Below are 15,488 nucleotides of genomic sequence, written 5' to 3' on the forward strand. Positions count from 1 at the left end.
GACCACCAATGATCCCAGTCTCTATATCTCAAGGAAAAATTGGCGGAGCGAGATGAACGCGCATGATATTACCCAGGGGCGCCAGAACAGAGATATTATTATTTGAAGATCGAACAAAGATACTGAGGACACTGACGGTAAGGTTTGCCATACGCTCTTGAGAGTGCCTTTGGTTGTCCTGCCTTGCCTTGCCTTGCCTCCATCCCACACTTTCCATCTACGAACCCAAGGGGCCCAAACAGACGGCCTCATCCAGTCTTCTCGTCCTCATTGCCCAACAAAACACATACTGTATAGTCATCCCCTTGTCTCGCCTCGCCTTGAGCTACTCCGCGACTGAGCATCGTTTTTTATACTTCACATCACACTTTCCATCACACTCTGACGTTCAAGGCAGTAAAGTCTAGTTGGCAGCGCGCGTGCGAGAAAAATAATGGAGCTCGTCTTTGATATGGACGACTTTGAGGGACGGGGGTCAACCGACCTGATAACTACCTCCATCCCCGTCCTTCCACCAGACCTGCTCCTCAAATGCCTTCAGTATCTCCCCGTATCATCTCTACCCGCTGTCGCGCAGGCCTGCCGTCGCCTCAAGGTCATTGTCTACAGCGATGAGCTCTGGGAATCCAAGTTGGTGGCTATGGGCATTGGTTTTGGAGCAGGAAGCGGCAAGGGGTCGGGGAGCGGCAACAGCAACAACAACGAGAACCTAATTGATGGACCCAACGTCTCCTTACCCCGGTTCCCCGTTCATGGATCCAACATTTCAGAGATTACCCGGAAGCGGATATCGGCCAACGCTAACGAGACCATCAGGGGATCGTCCGTTTCGACTGCAGCTATTAATGGCAACAGGATCAGTCTGTCGGCCTTTTCGGAGGATGGGATTCGATCCAGTCTCGAGTCAGAATTCTCCTTCACAATAAAACCGCGCGTGCAGATCCCAGGGTTACCAGGAGATCCATATTCAATGATCCAGGGCCGCAGGGTCAACCATGGGGCGAGGGAGCAGTTCAAGCAGATTTACTGTGAACTATGGCCCTACTACGTGGACTTTCGACAGGCCAACAAGGACAGCAAAGTGATCCAGGAGTTTGGGAAGTCGGTCTTGGACGTCGCAAGGATGTTGGCACGACTCTTGGCATTTTCAAAGGCGCATCTGGCCGAGGATTCAGATAATGTATGTTCATCTTCGTCTCTATGCCGCAGTTGAGCAGCGAGAGCATCACAGTCAGATACAGTAAATGCAGGCTGTAGGGCTAACCAACATTGCGACACTGTGGTGGACGATTATTATTATTATTATTATTATTATTTTTTTTTTTAGATCAACGAGAACCTTCAAGGGACATGCGAGTACTTTGAGAACCGATGTCTGCACCTTTTCGAAGTTGCATATGATTCGAGGGACACGTCCGAGATGGCGGTAAGGCTATGGACTCAGTATCACTTTGTCATCGATGTGTCCGTGCCAACTTGTCATTGTACTCATATCGAAATTTGCCCAATTTAACCTGTCTGGGGTTCATCTAGAAATACGCCGGAGTACTGCTGGATCTTAACGGCGCTCAGGCTTGCATCCAGATCTTTATCCAGAAGAACGGCATCTTTTTCGATAACAATTATGAAGCAGGCGAGAATCTCAAGTATGTTTACATATTATCGCAGGAACGAATTACCTCCGCCGCCAAAATTGATGTTGGTATACCATACAACCCTACTGTCATTGCTAAATGACCCTATTTGATTCTCCTCATTTCATCATTTAGGCAATACGAGGTATGGTTCTTACAACCGATCGTCGTGCGTGAGAACAGCGCCTTCCCCGAGTTCACACCGATGCGACTGTTCATGGAGTTCACAGAAATGGAGTTCAAAAAGCAAGCTGTCATCATCCACGAGGTGTTCCCGGAAGAAGCGGACGTCCTTTTCAGTTTCACGGAGCGCGTCTTTGAGGATGTGATTTCAGAATACTGTTCCCAGCTATTTGATCTATGCAGCATGCGGGACAAATTGCTCTACCTGAAATCGGTCCCGAGCGCGTATCGGTATCTGGAGCACCTAGAGAATGTATTAATCAACATGGAGCCGATCCATGTGCCGCGGTATCGAATTGAGAAACTGCTTGCCAGAGTGTTTGCACCATGGCTGGAGCAATATCTAAAGAACGAGTTGGATTGGGTCCAAAAGTCATGCAAGGACCAAATCGATAAATACGAGCGGCAGGTAAGCAGGAGCACTTATTGTTGAAGAATGGAATGTCACTCAGGAGATGGACGTGCGGAAAAAAAACAAAAAAACAAAAAAACAAAAAAACAAAAAAACAAAAAAACAAAAAAACAAAAAAAAAAAAAAAAGATAGAAAAATACTGACAGCGGGCAAAATGATATTCATTATAGAAGGACAATGGGAACAAAGAAACGAAGCGCATGAATCCTAGGAACCGAGAAGTGTTTAAGCGGAACTTCTTGAGGGGGTTCAGGAATGTCATAACACTGCCATACAAGATCTCGTCCTCGATCGTTGCGGGTGTCACGGCATCGACTTCATCCACTGCTTCGTCGCCGGCTCCTAGTTCGTCCTCGACTCCAGCACCAACAATGTCATCAGCCTTATCTGCATCCAGCCCAACGACAACCACAGTAGCATCCACCACCGCCACCGCCATCAACCCCACCATCGCCACCACCACAGCCCCAGCAAAGGGCAACAATCGGTTTTCGATTCGATCTATTTCTTCCTCGACAGGCTCCAGTAATTCTACGGCACCATCGGGATCAACGACCTCTGCACCGGATACACCAACGACAGTGTCGTCGACTTCATTCATGCCCGAGCGGAAATCGATCTCTCTGGCAAGTGATACAGACAGTGTGAGGAGTGCGCCTGTAGGAGTTGAGCAACAGCAGGCAGTGACGGTACAGGAGGTCGAGGAGGAGATGAATTCACTTCTGAGCGTTGAGCTGGCTCTACATTTGATCCATCTGGACAAAGATGCGCTGCAGCGGTTGAGTGCGTTTGCAGGACTGGGAGGTGTCCTTGGAGGGCGAGTGCAAAAGACGATCGAGTTAGTGTTTATTGCGCTGTTGCGGTCGATGGGTCAACAGCATATCAAGCCTGGATTTGCAGCGTAAGGATGGCATGTCTTTGTCAGGTTCTTTTCTTTTTTCTTTCTTAATTTTTTGCATGAGTTTTGGTCAGCATGTGCTGACAGCAAATGCTATCCATTCTGGTTTTATGTTAAATTAGTGCGATCCAGCAACTTGGACGATACAAGCCGACGACGACACACGGAGGCGGTGTTACTCCACTCATGGATTTTTTTGAGCTGGTGCACGTTGCGGATCTGATCCTTCAAATGGTACAAGTGTACTATGCTGAGGAGATGTGCAAACATATTGACAAGATGGATTTCTTGAACGAGGCCAATAAGGAAAAGAAGGCATTTGAGCGCATGATCGACGACGGTGTTGCGGCTGGACTGGACAAGAGTATCGAGGTACTTATTGGACAGGTTGAGTACATCTTGACGACCATGCAGCTGCCGACGGATTATAACCCTGATGAGAACACGGATATCGAGCTCCAGCCTACGCATGTAAGGAATTAGAAATGTTACGCAGCCGCATTATGTAGTAATAATGGCTGCTTTTCAATTTGTAGATGGACAGAACATTGACTTTTTTTTTTCCTATGCTAGGCTTGTCGAGAGGCGGTAACATGTTTGACGACGCACACAAAGATACTGAACGGATGCACGGACAAACATACCCTGGACGTATTCTTTCAAGAACTTGGACTCCGTCTCTTCAAGTACGACAATTTATGTTTACTTTGCTGGGAGGGGGTTATATCATGCTGCCCTTTTGAATCGATGTCCTTCTGCTTCAGTGGCCAACATAACTAACCATCGGTTTCTTTCTACTTCGGTCGGGCGGATTTTTTTTTATTATTATTTCTCTTTAACCTATAGCTGTTTGACGAAACATCTGCGCTCAAACATCGTGTCCTCCCAGGGTGGGTTCGTACTGATCTGCGATCTGAACCATTACTACAACTTTATCGCTGGCCTCAAACAGCCGGTATTGACGCCCAACTTCTTGGCGCTGAAGGAGCTCGGTAACCTGTTTATTATCCAGTCGCCTTCGGATCTAAAGCAGCTCATCCACGACATGGAGCGGTTCGGGGGGATCTTGCGAGTCGAGGATGTGTTTGAGTTTGCGGAGATGCGATCGGATTGGAAGAGTATTCAGCGGATCGTCGAACGCGATCGACTGGAATGTGTCCTCATGTAACATTACACCATAGCGCGCCATACAACAACAGTGGCATATAATAAAATATATAATAAACAGCGATTAACAGCGAGCCATGATCGCGTGCAAGGAAGAATGATATATCTTTCTGGTGGAAGAGATGATTTATGAAGCGTGTTTATTCATGTAATGTTGGTAGCAAATGAGATTAATGAGGGTTGTTTGTTCCGTTTAATGGGACTCCTCGCAAAAGTTGATGTAGTCCTCCTTGCTGAGGAGATTGTTGATCTCATCCTCGGACGAGACCTTGATCTTGCAGAGCCAGCCTAAAAAAAAAAAAAAAAAGCGAAACAAAAGGGTTAAATTGGGAAGTTCACAGGTTTAAGACTGGGCTGGAGGGTCTTTGGCGGAGACGTACCGTCATCCTCGGCATTGGAGTTCAACAAACCGGGCTCGGATTGCAAAAGCTCGTTGACCTCGATGACAGTTCCAGAGACGGGTGCGTAGATGTCCGAAGCAGCCTTGACGGATTCGACGGATCCAATGGTGTCTACATCCAACACAAAGAGAGAGAAAAAGAAAAAAAAAAGGTATCGTGAGAAGTGAATCAAAAAATAAATCGAGGGAAGAGACTGAAAGACGTACCGCCCTTGGCGACATCCGCGAGCTGAGCAGGCTCGACGTAGACGATCTCTCCGAGAGCCTCCTGGGCGTGGTTGGTGATACCGACAGTCGCGACACCGTTCTCGACCTCGATCCACTCGTGCTCCTCAGTGAACTTCCTGGCTATAATTATGAATGTGATCAAAGGAAACGACGAATCAGAACGTTTTGTACAGAGTATGCATTATTGTTCACACATGTTCCCGGATCAAGTCAACGCGTCCAAATGTCCAGGGTCTTCATTGTCCCGGTATATAGAAGCGAGAGAAGGAGAAGTGAGTGTGCTGAGGAAAAAAAAAAAAAAAAAAAAAAAAAAAAACCACTAAATTATTGTCGTGCTATCTATTGCCCAAGAGATTCCGGTCGGTCGAAAGGTGCGGGGAAAACGTTGGGAGTCGAATGAACCTCTATCCAAAAGGAGTCGCGCATCCCATGGTTTCTTTCTTCACCAACTGGCGTTGCAACATGAGTAGCTCCTGAGTCCCTAGTCATTTGTCGTCTCTGCGCTCAAACCGCTATTCGCGGCAATTGCTTCTTTTCTCACGTACTAGCATAGAAACGGGCAAAGGTGGTCGAGGGAGCGGCGAAACGAGTCATGGCCTGGGAGCGCATGGTGGGGAAGAGTCTGGCGGAGAAGGCAGAGAGAGACATCGTGTTCTTCTTGGGGTGGGTGGTAGGATGTGGAAGTGGGAGAAGAGCGAAGAGTGGGGAGAGTTAAAGGAGCGAAGAGTAAAGAAGAAGAGGAGGAAGAAGGAAAGGGGAAAGAAAAGGGAGACACGGAAATGCTAAAAAACTCTCTTTCGGGCGCACAAATCAAAGTTTTTTTTTAAAAGTTGGCACGGTGGAATCGGTGGCGCACCCTCCATTTGCTCCACGAAATTCAATTGGGCACCACTTTACACGCCCGTACTTTCGCATAAAGAAGCCATCAATTCCAAGCGCGCGGTGTGAGAGAGAGACTTCCCCACTGCTTCTGCTGCTCGGAGACTTCCGTGCAGTGTTGTATATATGAATGCCAGGTCTATCTATCGGCCCTTTTTCAGGCCTTAACTTCGTATCAGCTGTATAGGTATCATTACGCCTTCTAGTCCATCCCATGGCTTCCCACTCCTCCGCCTCCGGGCCCCGCCAAATACATGCTCGTCGCGTTCTTGCGTGACCCATGCTGATAAGCCGGCGGCCCCAGATCCCCCGCGGTCATCCGTCTCGATGCAGCCGAAGAGAGCGTCGATGTTGACGAGTTTAACGATGTTACTGACGAGCCATAAATACCCATATATGGCTGCGGTTGTTGAAACTGCGGTTGGTGCTGGTATTGTTGCTGTCCACCATAGATCTTGACAACATTATTGGTGTTGCTGCCAGTACCATTGCTGCCATTCCCGAAACTTGGGACTGATCCACTGTAATACGTAAACGACCCATTGTTGCTATTGCTCGCTGTTGTCCTGGTCGACTTGAGCGAGGTCTGGCTGCTGTTCATCAGCCCCAACTTGCTCTCCAGCTCACTCTTGGCCTTCCGGGACGAGTGCGATGAGTGCCTGTGATAATTTTTGGAGGAATAAGGAGAGATCAGTACCGTGGGTTTAGGCTTGCGCAGAGTAAGGTGCAATCATATTCATTAAGATAGAAACAAAAAAAAAGGCAGTCATCCTTACATTGAGCTCTTGCGTCGTGATCCAGAACTGTCCGAAGGTACGGGACTAAACGCAGCCTTGTTCGATCCCTTGTCTGAGACCCATTCATGCTGCAGTCCCTCATGGGGTGTCATGCGCTGCTCAGGGTCCCAGATCAGGCATTTGGAGATAAAGTCCAGGAATAGAAGATCTGTGCACTTCAACATCTGGCCCAATGTCTTTGATCCAGGCCTCCTCTTCTTGCCCTTGGAGTTGACAACCAGTTTCGGGTTCCCATTCGAGTCTGATATTGAAAAACGAAGAAGAAGTAGAGCATTAGGGTCGGTATTTCTTCACTCATCCAGCATTATACAGCCGGCTCTATGACCTATCCAAGCTGTGCGCAAACATCTTCCGAGGCTGTTGCTTACCAAAGAACACTTTGCGACGAGAACACCGTTCGATGATATACCGATCTGGAACTCCCTGAACCTCCATGATGCAATTCAACTGCTCCTGCTCATTCTCGCCGGGAAACAGCGGGTATCCTGTATAGAGCTCTGCAAGAATACAGCCCAGCGACCACATGTCGATCGCCATATTGTACGACATGCCCAAGATCACCTCGGGCGAGCGATAGAACCGAGACTGGATATACGTGTACACCTTCTCATTCTCAAGACAACTGCTGCCAAAATCAATCACTTTGATGCTAGACTTTGTCGGGTGCTTAAGCAGCACATTCTAATGGAGCAAAGAAAAAAAAAAAAAAAAAAAAAAAACAGCGGCGATTAGATGATATTCCTTTTGTAACAAAGACAGTGATAAAGGTCCTTGGTTCTCAATCTACTTACCTCCGGCTTCAGGTCACAATGGACGACATTGTGTCTGTTCAATAGTTCAAGCGATTGAAGCAGCTGCGTGCAAAACCTGCAGTGATTTACGATAAATATCAAGGTCAGTGTCGCGTCCCAATAAAATTAAGAGCTGCAAAGATAAAGAGGCGTTATTAAACATTACCTCTTGATGAGACCAAGACTGACGCCCTGGAAAGAGTTGCTTTTGATGAACTCGTACAGATTGATCGACAACAGCTCCGTTGCGATGCAGAGATGGTTGCGGAAGTAAAAATTGTCCGTCATTCGAATCAAGTTGTGCTTATCTTCTGGGTCCTATCATTTTTGAATCAGTAAAGAACGAGAGGGATTAAAACTTGAAGCCAATACAAATCGAAATAAGGCAAATGGGATGTGGTGCTTACCCATTTGGTCAAGTTGCTAAGGATCTTGACTTCAACCAAAGCCTGGCAGTGGAAGCGTTTCTTGTTTCTGATGATCTTGATAGCGACATATTCACCCGTCTTATGATCGTAACATTTGGCAACTTGGCCAAATGATCCCTTGCCAAGCATATCCAGAACCTCGTACCGGAACATGAGATGGTCATGGTTGATAATGAGATAGTCTCCGCGCTCATCATCGAACCCTGATGAATAGATACACAGTGAAAATGATAGCCAGAACACACCAACATACCAGTTAGAGTTGCTTCATAATAGGAAGTTTCTAGGCGCTGAGCAGAGATTAAGACTTACCAAAATTGCTGTTGCTAGCCTCCATGCTGGCTGCTCTCTTGTGGCGGCAGTTCTGTCCGACATAGTAGATCTGAGGGTACTCTCCGATCTCAGCCCGCTCATATAAACTAAGATAGGGAGCGTACATCTTCAGCGCAGCATACGGCGACAGGGGCGGGTAAGGGCTAACCCCAGATGTGGACCCTGAAGCCCTGGGTTCCATGCCTGGATGAGTAGCCTGGGGAACCGAGGACGCCTGTCCCTGACCATAAAGCGGCATAGGCTGGTTCGAAGCGTAGATGTTGATCGGGTTGGACATTACAGCAGGGTTCTTGGGCTGAGGCTTTGAAGGCGAGGTCCTTAGCTCCTTCACTGCCGTTGGCGTTCGCAATCCGGTCGCGGTCGTCTTTTTTGGTTCCGATGGTCCCAGAAGATGACTCGTGTTGTTGGGCAGTCGTGTAGATGGTGGTGTCTGGGATGATTTGGCAGAGGATATCTGCTTCTGCATTACGAATTCATTCATTGCAGGGACAGGTTCGGTTGTCATCTGGTGCTCCATCGCTGCGGATCGTCTACGACTTAAGCCTCCTAAAATGCCGCTTGAAAGGCTCCTGTTGGGCTTTACTTTGGGCATGCCTCCGCTGCCAGATGAGGCGAAATTGGACGACTCTGTTCCTGGTATGCTGGAAAGAGCTGAGCTGATGATTCTGGATGATGCAGTTTCTGGCTCGCCACCACCTCGGATGGTCTTGACATCCTGTGTCACTACTCCTGATGTCGCATCCACTGCCAGTAAACGCGAGTTTGACGCGGATGCAGCATCCCTTGGCGTAGCGGTACCTTTCCTGCCACCATAAGGGCTGGGGATTTTCGATCCTGCCATCCTTGTAGCCATGGGCGAGGGGACATTTGTTCTGGAGGTCGTCGACATGTACATGGGCGGCAGAATAGCGGGTGCTGGCTTCGCCTTCGGAGGGTCCATAGCTGAGAGCGTCTGCAATGACATTGAATAAGAAATACATGTCAATAAGATATCAATACACTCTAGAAATAATAATAACAACCCCCCCCGCAGGGCGGTAATTATCGTCCTCTGCTAACCTTTCCACGCTTGCGACTAGATCCGAGGGACATCCCAGCAATCATCGAGTTCCTCTCCTTCAATCCATCCTTAAGACGATGACCACCGTCCGTACCATTTGAACGACCAGATGAGCCCACGCCGTCAAACACGATGCTTCTGCGGTGCGGACCAACCATACCACTCGACGCTGGCTTCCTCACATGAACGTTTGGTGTTGAGATATCTGACGGTGGTACGGCAGCCATCGCGTTCTGCTCCTTGAACTCGAGTACACTCAAGTGCTTTGTGATGTCAGCTACAGGAACCGGAACTCCATCCCCTGCTCGCGGCTGATACTCTACCGATTGGTTGCTTGGGGTGGACGAAGACGACGAATACTGGGTATCCGGGCGCTGCACAAAACTAACCATCGCATCGTCCACCATCATGCCTGACTTTCGACTAATAGGCTGAATCTCTCCGGAATATTGTCGAGGCATTTGCGGTTGCTGTGGAGCATTCAGCGAAGTCTGACTGCCGTTACCGCCAGTATTGCCAGCAGGTGTTCGTGATCGAGATCGAGGCGGAGGTGTCGGTCGAGTCTTATGCTCCGCAGTAGGTGTCGTGGGGATGCTGCCTTTGGTTCGTGTGCTCGTCTGTGGGGCCCCGCTACTATTATAAGGTGAGGAAATTCTTGATGAGCCTTTGGAGGGCTTCCTGGACTCATCGTAGTGGTTACTGCCAGCGCCCTGGTCGCTGCTCTGCAGAGCTGCATAAAAACTCTCTCGCTTATGTTTCTCTCGATTGCTACGATTACGATGGTAGTGTGATTGTGGGGGTTGCTGATCCTGCTCGCGCCATACCTCATTCCTGATTTCGACGTGATTCCCTGCCATCTGAGCATCTAGGTTGTACTCATCGTATTCAAGTGATTCATGGGGCCGCATAGTATGGTCTCTGGAGCTTGTTTGAGAGGATGACAAAATCGTTCCATTGAGATCCGCTGAGGCGTTGCTGTGGTTCATGATGGCGCGTGCTTGAAGGGCACTGTATGACTCTGAGCGTCGATAGAGGTCCCGAGGATTAAATGAAGGGTTCTCTGACAAGCTGTTCTTGCGGGCTGCGAGCATATTCATGTAATTAGAGGCGACCTTTGGAGGCGATCCGTAGGGTGTGGAAATCGGTGATCCAGCCTGCGATGGCATTGGCGATCGCTCCGAGGATAAAGTGTGGGGTATAAGGCCAGAGTTGAAGGACTTTTTGCGGTAATGACTCGAGGCTGGAGGGGATGAAGGCAGGACATGGATCGACTTCTGAAGATGGGCTCCTGGTCCGCCCCTCTCCGAGTTTTGCGGGCTATTCAGGGCTGTTAATGTCGATCCATTGGAGTTCGATGTGATGGAGGGTGTCATAGGCGGGTTGGGTGACATGGGTATATCCAATCTGAGCATTCAAAAGAGTGTGAGCAAGTAGTAAAGACTTAGTTTAGTGGCCTGTGACAAAGGTAAAATTTGGGTGCACGATTGGCGTGGCTTCTATCCCTTTGCCTCTCTATTGAAAGAGGGTGCATGTGTACCCCTTGTGAACCCACCCCTCATGCCGCCTTACACAATCAACCCTAATCCTCCTCGCCAGCGTGACCCATGACAACAGTAAATGCCTTTCATTATCCACGGGAGGACAGATATTCGTGTAGTTGCACAAGGAGGGCGTGAGGGTGAGTAATAAGAGAAGGGGGAGGGGGGTTGTTGAAAACGAAAAAGAGTTGTTGCGCCCACATGAGCATGTGGATATTACCACTCTTGGATCGAAACGACGTTAATTACACACAGATCGTGCTCTTACCCTATGGTCTGCCCTCGATGGTGCGGAGAGGCTGGTCCTTGCATGGGCGTCCTGTATTGCGCAATATCCATTGAGGCACGGTTTTGCAGTTGACGTTGATGATGTTGCTGTTGTTGTTGCTGCTGCTGTTGGTCTTGCTGTGCAAGGAACTGCTGTTGCTGTAGGTATTGTGCCTGCTGCTGGTATGTTTCTGAATTGACAATCGGTTGCTGTTCGTACGGGAATGGTTGCCGCTGGTGGTAGTGCAGTTCGTGGAAACTTTGTCGGGATGTCAATGGCTTCTTCTGGGACAGTTGCTGCGAGTGCAATTGCTGTTGCAGCAGATGCTGTTGCTGGGGGAATTGTTCCTGCTGCTGCTGCTGCTGCTGCGGCTCGACCCAGGTGTGAGGTGCCTGAGGGATGACGGCACTAATGGACTGCCGAGGTTTTGCAGACAAGAAGGCTTGCCGGCTACTGGTATCCGAGACGAACTCTATGTTGGTAGAAACGACGACGACATGCATTAGAGAACGGATGGGAGTGCGACTGGCTTGCGGGCTCTTCATGTTGTTCAGCACGACTTCATGTCCCTCTTTGCGTCCCTTGAGACGGGGAAAATAATACCGACAGACACAGCTTGAGAAAGTATGAACCACATAAACACGCTCCAGCCCTTTGAAAACTCATTCACTCCATACATACACACACCCACACACCCAATGAGCAGCTTCAGGGCTGAATGAAGAATGAGTGGACGACGGACAGTTTCCAAACTGATTGCGACTCTGTTAAAAAAAAGGGCGTGTTCTTGTCTCCCGTTGTGGTCGCTTGGTCCAGATATCCCGTCGAGGATAGGATGAATACAAGATGCAGTATATGTATATATATAAATAAGACGAAGCGGTAATGTTTTCGGAGAGAAAGAGAGCGAGAGGGAGCAGATGGGAAAGGGCAAGGAGGATGGGGGAGGAGGGGAGAGTGGAGTGGAGTCGAGTGGAGGTGCCAACCGCAGCCAACAACAACAGCCAGGCCAGCCAGCCTAGGGTCACTTCGCTACTTTCTGGAACACACCCGACGGGATTCGTTGTTTCTTTGTCTGCTCTCCACACCTCCACCCTTTCCCTTCCCCTCTTTTTCTTCTTATTTTTCCCTTTGATTGTATCATCTTGTTCATCCCGCCTTAGACTTCGTACTCGAAGAAAGATATATTTACAACAGAACCTCCCCCGAGCCATGGTGCACACAGAGTGCGATGGCGAGCAGAATGTCAGTCGTATAAAGCCTTCTCGGTCCCTTCCTTTCCTTTTCTCCCACCAGCAACTGCACACTGTAGGAAAACACACCGTCGTCTGTAAACCGCTCCCTCTCCCCCCCCCCCTTTTTTTTTTGGCGTGCTCCTTGTTTGCTGACTCTGCGGATCCAGGACCATGCCTCATGTGTCTTGCTAATATGCCTGACAAGGAAAAATGACGAACATAATAAAATACACTGCGGTACTGCAGTGCCATTTGCCGCTACCACCAATGAACTGGAAGATACAAACGGCCGATGGTAAAATGTAAAAAAGTGGCTCGAAAGGGAACCGTGCTGAAATCAGGGGATGAAGCACAATCTCGCTGCTGTTCCCTCGTGTGGATCAAATTAGCAGTGCACATCGTCCTCTTCCGCATCGTGATGGACATGTCAGCAAACGCAACATCTCTTGTTTACTCTGCCCCGTCCATCTTTCCCCCTGATAATTATATGTAATCTGCTGTGCTTTTCAGCCAGCTGGCGTGCCTGGTCGGGCACAGAGCAAAAGAGGGGGGGATAAAAATATTAAGTAATCGCCGAAAGAAAACACCCAGATAGCTCACTTACGAGGGTAGATCTCTCCTCCTCCGCCTTCCCCTGCAGTAACAAACACTCCTGTTCCTGTTGATGCTCCGTGGTCGATCGCGAAATCATGTGCCGCAAGACTTTTGGGCCGCTGTGCACGCGTACCTGTTTGCGGCAGCACAGAGTCAACGGGAAGATCCTGATAGTACTGGGATGCCGTCTGATGGTGACTGAATGAATTGTGTCGGGTGTTGGGTGCTGTGTTGTAATGCTGAAAGTACCGCTGCTTTTGTTGCTGTCGCTCATGTCCTTGTGAATCTGACGGTTGGTACGACAGAAACTGGTACTGCCGTTGGTTCACATCGGTATGATTGAAATTAAAGGTGTTCATCTCTGCCGTGGTGTCCTGTCCAGGGAGACCAGCGTAATATGGTGGGGGGGATTGTGTGGAGGATGCGAACTTTTGAGAACCATAGAGGGGTGTGGTCATGATAGGTGGAGGGGAGATTGAGTTGAACTCTCGCTTGCCGAGAGTGCGGAGGGATGATGGCTTCAGTTTGGAGGAGGATGCAAGATTCAGGGGAGTGCCCGTGGCTGTGTCCAGATCCATGTTGATATCTTCCTGATATTGGCTATCACGATGGCTCTGCTGTTGCTGATATTCATATTGGTGTAGCTGTTCCTGTTGAAGCGACTGAAATTGGTTGTGCTGTTCCTGGTAGGGATCTTGATGATTATGTTGTCCGTGGTATTGATGTTGAGGCAAGTACATCGACTGATGTTGCTGTTGCTGGTATGGATCCAATTGATGGGACTGTTGGTAGTAGGGCACCGGAGGTGGGGATGTGGAGGGGAGATAGGCTGACTTTCGCTTGGAATATGCTGACTCGGATGCAGAATTGGGTGCCGATGCGAAGGAGGAGACAGTTGCCTGGTATGGCTGGTGTTGGTACTCATAGTCCATGATTCAGAGAGGAGACGGGAAGAGCGTGGACTCCAGGAACGGGGCTCGAGAAGGGGTATGGATTAAGAGGGAACCGCCAATGGCAATGGGAGTGGTACCAGAGAGGGTGCGGCGATAGCGGGGGAGAGGGAACAGATTGAGAAAGAAGAAATAAAAAGAGAAGACGACAGACGGTTGGGAAAGGAAAACGAACAAGAGTCCGGGGGATAACTTTGTTTCCGACTACATGGGTCGAGGCGAGTGGAGGGAAGGGAGAGGGAAGGGCGGGAAGGGTTGAGGAGGTGCAGCAGGGAAAAATGGCGGGAGGTGGTATGGGAATGAATGGGATGATGGACCTCGAAATGGACTCTTTGAGGCGAAGGAGAAGGGAAAGTGAGAATGAGAACGAGAATGAGAATGAGAATGAGGTTGGGGATGGAGTGTGCAATCCCCTTTCGCCATAGTTAAGGAAGCCAATGAACGGCCCACCACACTGTACACTACAATCCATGCCATCCAATGCCATCCGATTACTGTGGTGCAGTGCTGCTAAAGAGATCCATTGCACGCGCGCGTAAATGAGCGTTGCTGAGCGCGTCGCTATAATTATTATGAACAAATTGACTCTCTTCGTTAGTGTAGTTGGTTCGATTGAGCTGAGGCAACAAGGCAAGCGAGATATGAACTGGATTGAGAGCGCCACCCGCCATCCACGGAATGAATACAGGAATGGAAAAATGAAGTAGATCGTGGTGGTTGTTGTTATTGTTTTTGGCTATGATTGAGTTGAGCACTTCTCCTTCATTTTTCCCGCGCTCTCAAACTCCTTCTGCTCCCAACCTAACTCCCAGGCACAAGCCATCATCTCCAGGGCAGAAGGACGCACAAACACAAAAACGGGTAGGGAAAACACCGCCAGCGGTATACGCTACACATGCAAGAGCTGCTTCTCGGGACAACGCGAGCGGGCACAAACCCAACCCATCGAACCAGAGGGCCGGTCTCGGAGGATTTGCAACCAAAAAACCAAAAAACCATCATCGTTCACGACAATAACATTAAAAAAACGCGCTTCTGTCATCATCTCAACTTTGACAAAGTTAAATGGTAAGCAAGTCGGTGGCATGGTATCATATTTCTTGCAGGTTTCTCCAGGGGGGCATAAAAGGGAAAAACGGAACGAACGTGACAAGGGACGCGACAAGAAATGTGAAAAGGAGCGCGACAGGGGACACCGCAAGGAACGCGAAAAGCAGCACGTACTGATTGATGAAACTGAAACAGGATGCGAACAAGGTTAATTCAGCATACGCACACACGCGTACAAAAAGAAAAAAAGAAAAAAGGAAGCATTACATTCCGCACGATAAAAACTGATACACAAGCAAAAAAAGCTCTCCATTATACTGATCGTGTTCATTGTGTTCATTCGATCTCAACTCTAAAAAAATCCCTGGTCTCGGTACGCGGCGCCTTTTCTCTTCACGCCTTGAATAGCAAGTGCACCTCAGAGTCATTGCAGTATTTCGAAAGGTTTGTTCCTGGAAGGTCTAGAGGTCGTAACGGCACCCCAGAACTATCATCTAGGGATAGGGCTAAGCAGTGCCTCGAGCCTAACGATTGAGAAGCTCTTTTCCTAGAAATCCGGCGCATCGATCACCAGCTTCTACTCTTTTGGGTCCAGCGTAAAATTACGCAAGCGGAGCTTCTTCAGTGATCCTTATGCTACAT

At 49.0% G+C, this 15,488-nt stretch overlaps 5 protein-coding genes across 5 annotated transcripts; 1 reads left to right on the forward strand and 4 right to left on the reverse strand.

Moving 5' to 3' along the window:
• Window positions 1–433: 433 nt before the first annotated feature.
• On the forward strand, window positions 434–4,296 carry BC939DRAFT_503831 (exocyst complex component Sec10-domain-containing protein; the record flags this gene model as incomplete). Its single annotated transcript, XM_051560446.1, has 8 exons — window positions 434–1,180; window positions 1,328–1,426; window positions 1,534–1,646; window positions 1,770–2,226; window positions 2,401–3,131; window positions 3,251–3,599; window positions 3,702–3,814; window positions 3,975–4,296. 8 exons carry the CDS (start codon window positions 434–436, stop codon window positions 4,294–4,296), a joined length of 2,931 nt encoding a protein of 976 aa, XP_051411393.1.
• A 112-nt stretch (window positions 4,297–4,408) lies between these two features.
• On the reverse strand, window positions 4,409–5,696 carry BC939DRAFT_453818 (putative glycine dehydrogenase). Its single transcript, XM_051555981.1, has 4 exons — window positions 5,469–5,696; window positions 4,903–5,043; window positions 4,676–4,807; window positions 4,409–4,583 (listed from the first exon to the last, which is right to left on the reverse strand). The coding sequence occupies exons 1-4, from the start codon at window positions 5,569–5,571 to the stop codon at window positions 4,489–4,491; spliced, it is 471 nt and encodes a 156-aa protein (XP_051411394.1). The 5' UTR covers window positions 5,572–5,696; the 3' UTR covers window positions 4,409–4,488.
• Window positions 5,697–6,574: 878 nt separating this feature from the next.
• Window positions 6,575–8,257, reverse strand: BC939DRAFT_397986 (kinase-like domain-containing protein; the record flags this gene model as incomplete). Its single annotated transcript, XM_051552397.1, has 6 exons — window positions 6,575–6,840; window positions 6,968–7,280; window positions 7,391–7,466; window positions 7,557–7,708; window positions 7,798–8,021; window positions 8,131–8,257. 6 exons carry the CDS (start codon window positions 8,255–8,257, stop codon window positions 6,575–6,577), a joined length of 1,158 nt encoding a protein of 385 aa, XP_051411395.1.
• A 3,045-nt stretch (window positions 8,258–11,302) lies between these two features.
• On the reverse strand, window positions 11,303–12,518 carry BC939DRAFT_453823 (uncharacterized protein). Its single transcript, XM_051555982.1, has 2 exons — window positions 11,695–12,518; window positions 11,303–11,489 (listed from the first exon to the last, which is right to left on the reverse strand). The coding sequence occupies exon 1, from the start codon at window positions 12,229–12,231 to the stop codon at window positions 11,785–11,787; it is 447 nt and encodes a 148-aa protein (XP_051411396.1). The 5' UTR covers window positions 12,232–12,518; the 3' UTR covers window positions 11,303–11,489; window positions 11,695–11,784.
• Window positions 12,519–12,702: 184 nt separating this feature from the next.
• On the reverse strand, window positions 12,703–13,778 carry BC939DRAFT_477791 (uncharacterized protein; the record flags this gene model as incomplete). Its single annotated transcript, XM_051558707.1, has 3 exons — window positions 12,703–12,728; window positions 12,857–12,910; window positions 12,980–13,778. 3 exons carry the CDS (start codon window positions 13,776–13,778, stop codon window positions 12,703–12,705), a joined length of 879 nt encoding a protein of 292 aa, XP_051411397.1.
• Window positions 13,779–15,488: the final 1,710 nt, after the last annotated feature.

Source organism: Gamsiella multidivaricata (genome assembly GCF_025024155.1).
Source record: "Gamsiella multidivaricata strain RSA 2152 chromosome Unknown BC939scaffold_39, whole genome shotgun sequence".
NCBI classification, from domain to species: Eukaryota; Fungi; Mortierellomycota; class Mortierellomycetes; order Mortierellales; family Mortierellaceae; genus Gamsiella; species Gamsiella multidivaricata.

What these genes read in the sequence shown, in the direction of transcription:
- BC939DRAFT_453818 (XM_051555981.1), bottom strand. Translation starts at nt 5,571, where the DNA reads ATGTCTCTCTCTGCCTTCTCCGCCAGACTCTTCCCCACCATGCGCTCC. An exon ending in CTTTGCCCGTTTCTATGCTA is followed by an intron (nt 5,044 to 5,468) that starts GTACGTGAGAAA and finishes TCATAATTATAG; the next exon opens with CCAGGAAGTTCACTGAGGAG. An exon ending in CGCGGATGTCGCCAAGGGCG is followed by an intron (nt 4,808 to 4,902) that starts GTACGTCTTTCA and finishes TGTTGGATGTAG; the next exon opens with ACACCATTGGATCCGTCGAA.
- BC939DRAFT_453823 (XM_051555982.1), bottom strand. Translation starts at nt 12,231, where the DNA reads ATGGCTCGGGGGAGGTTCTGTTGTAAATATATCTTTCTTCGAGTACGA.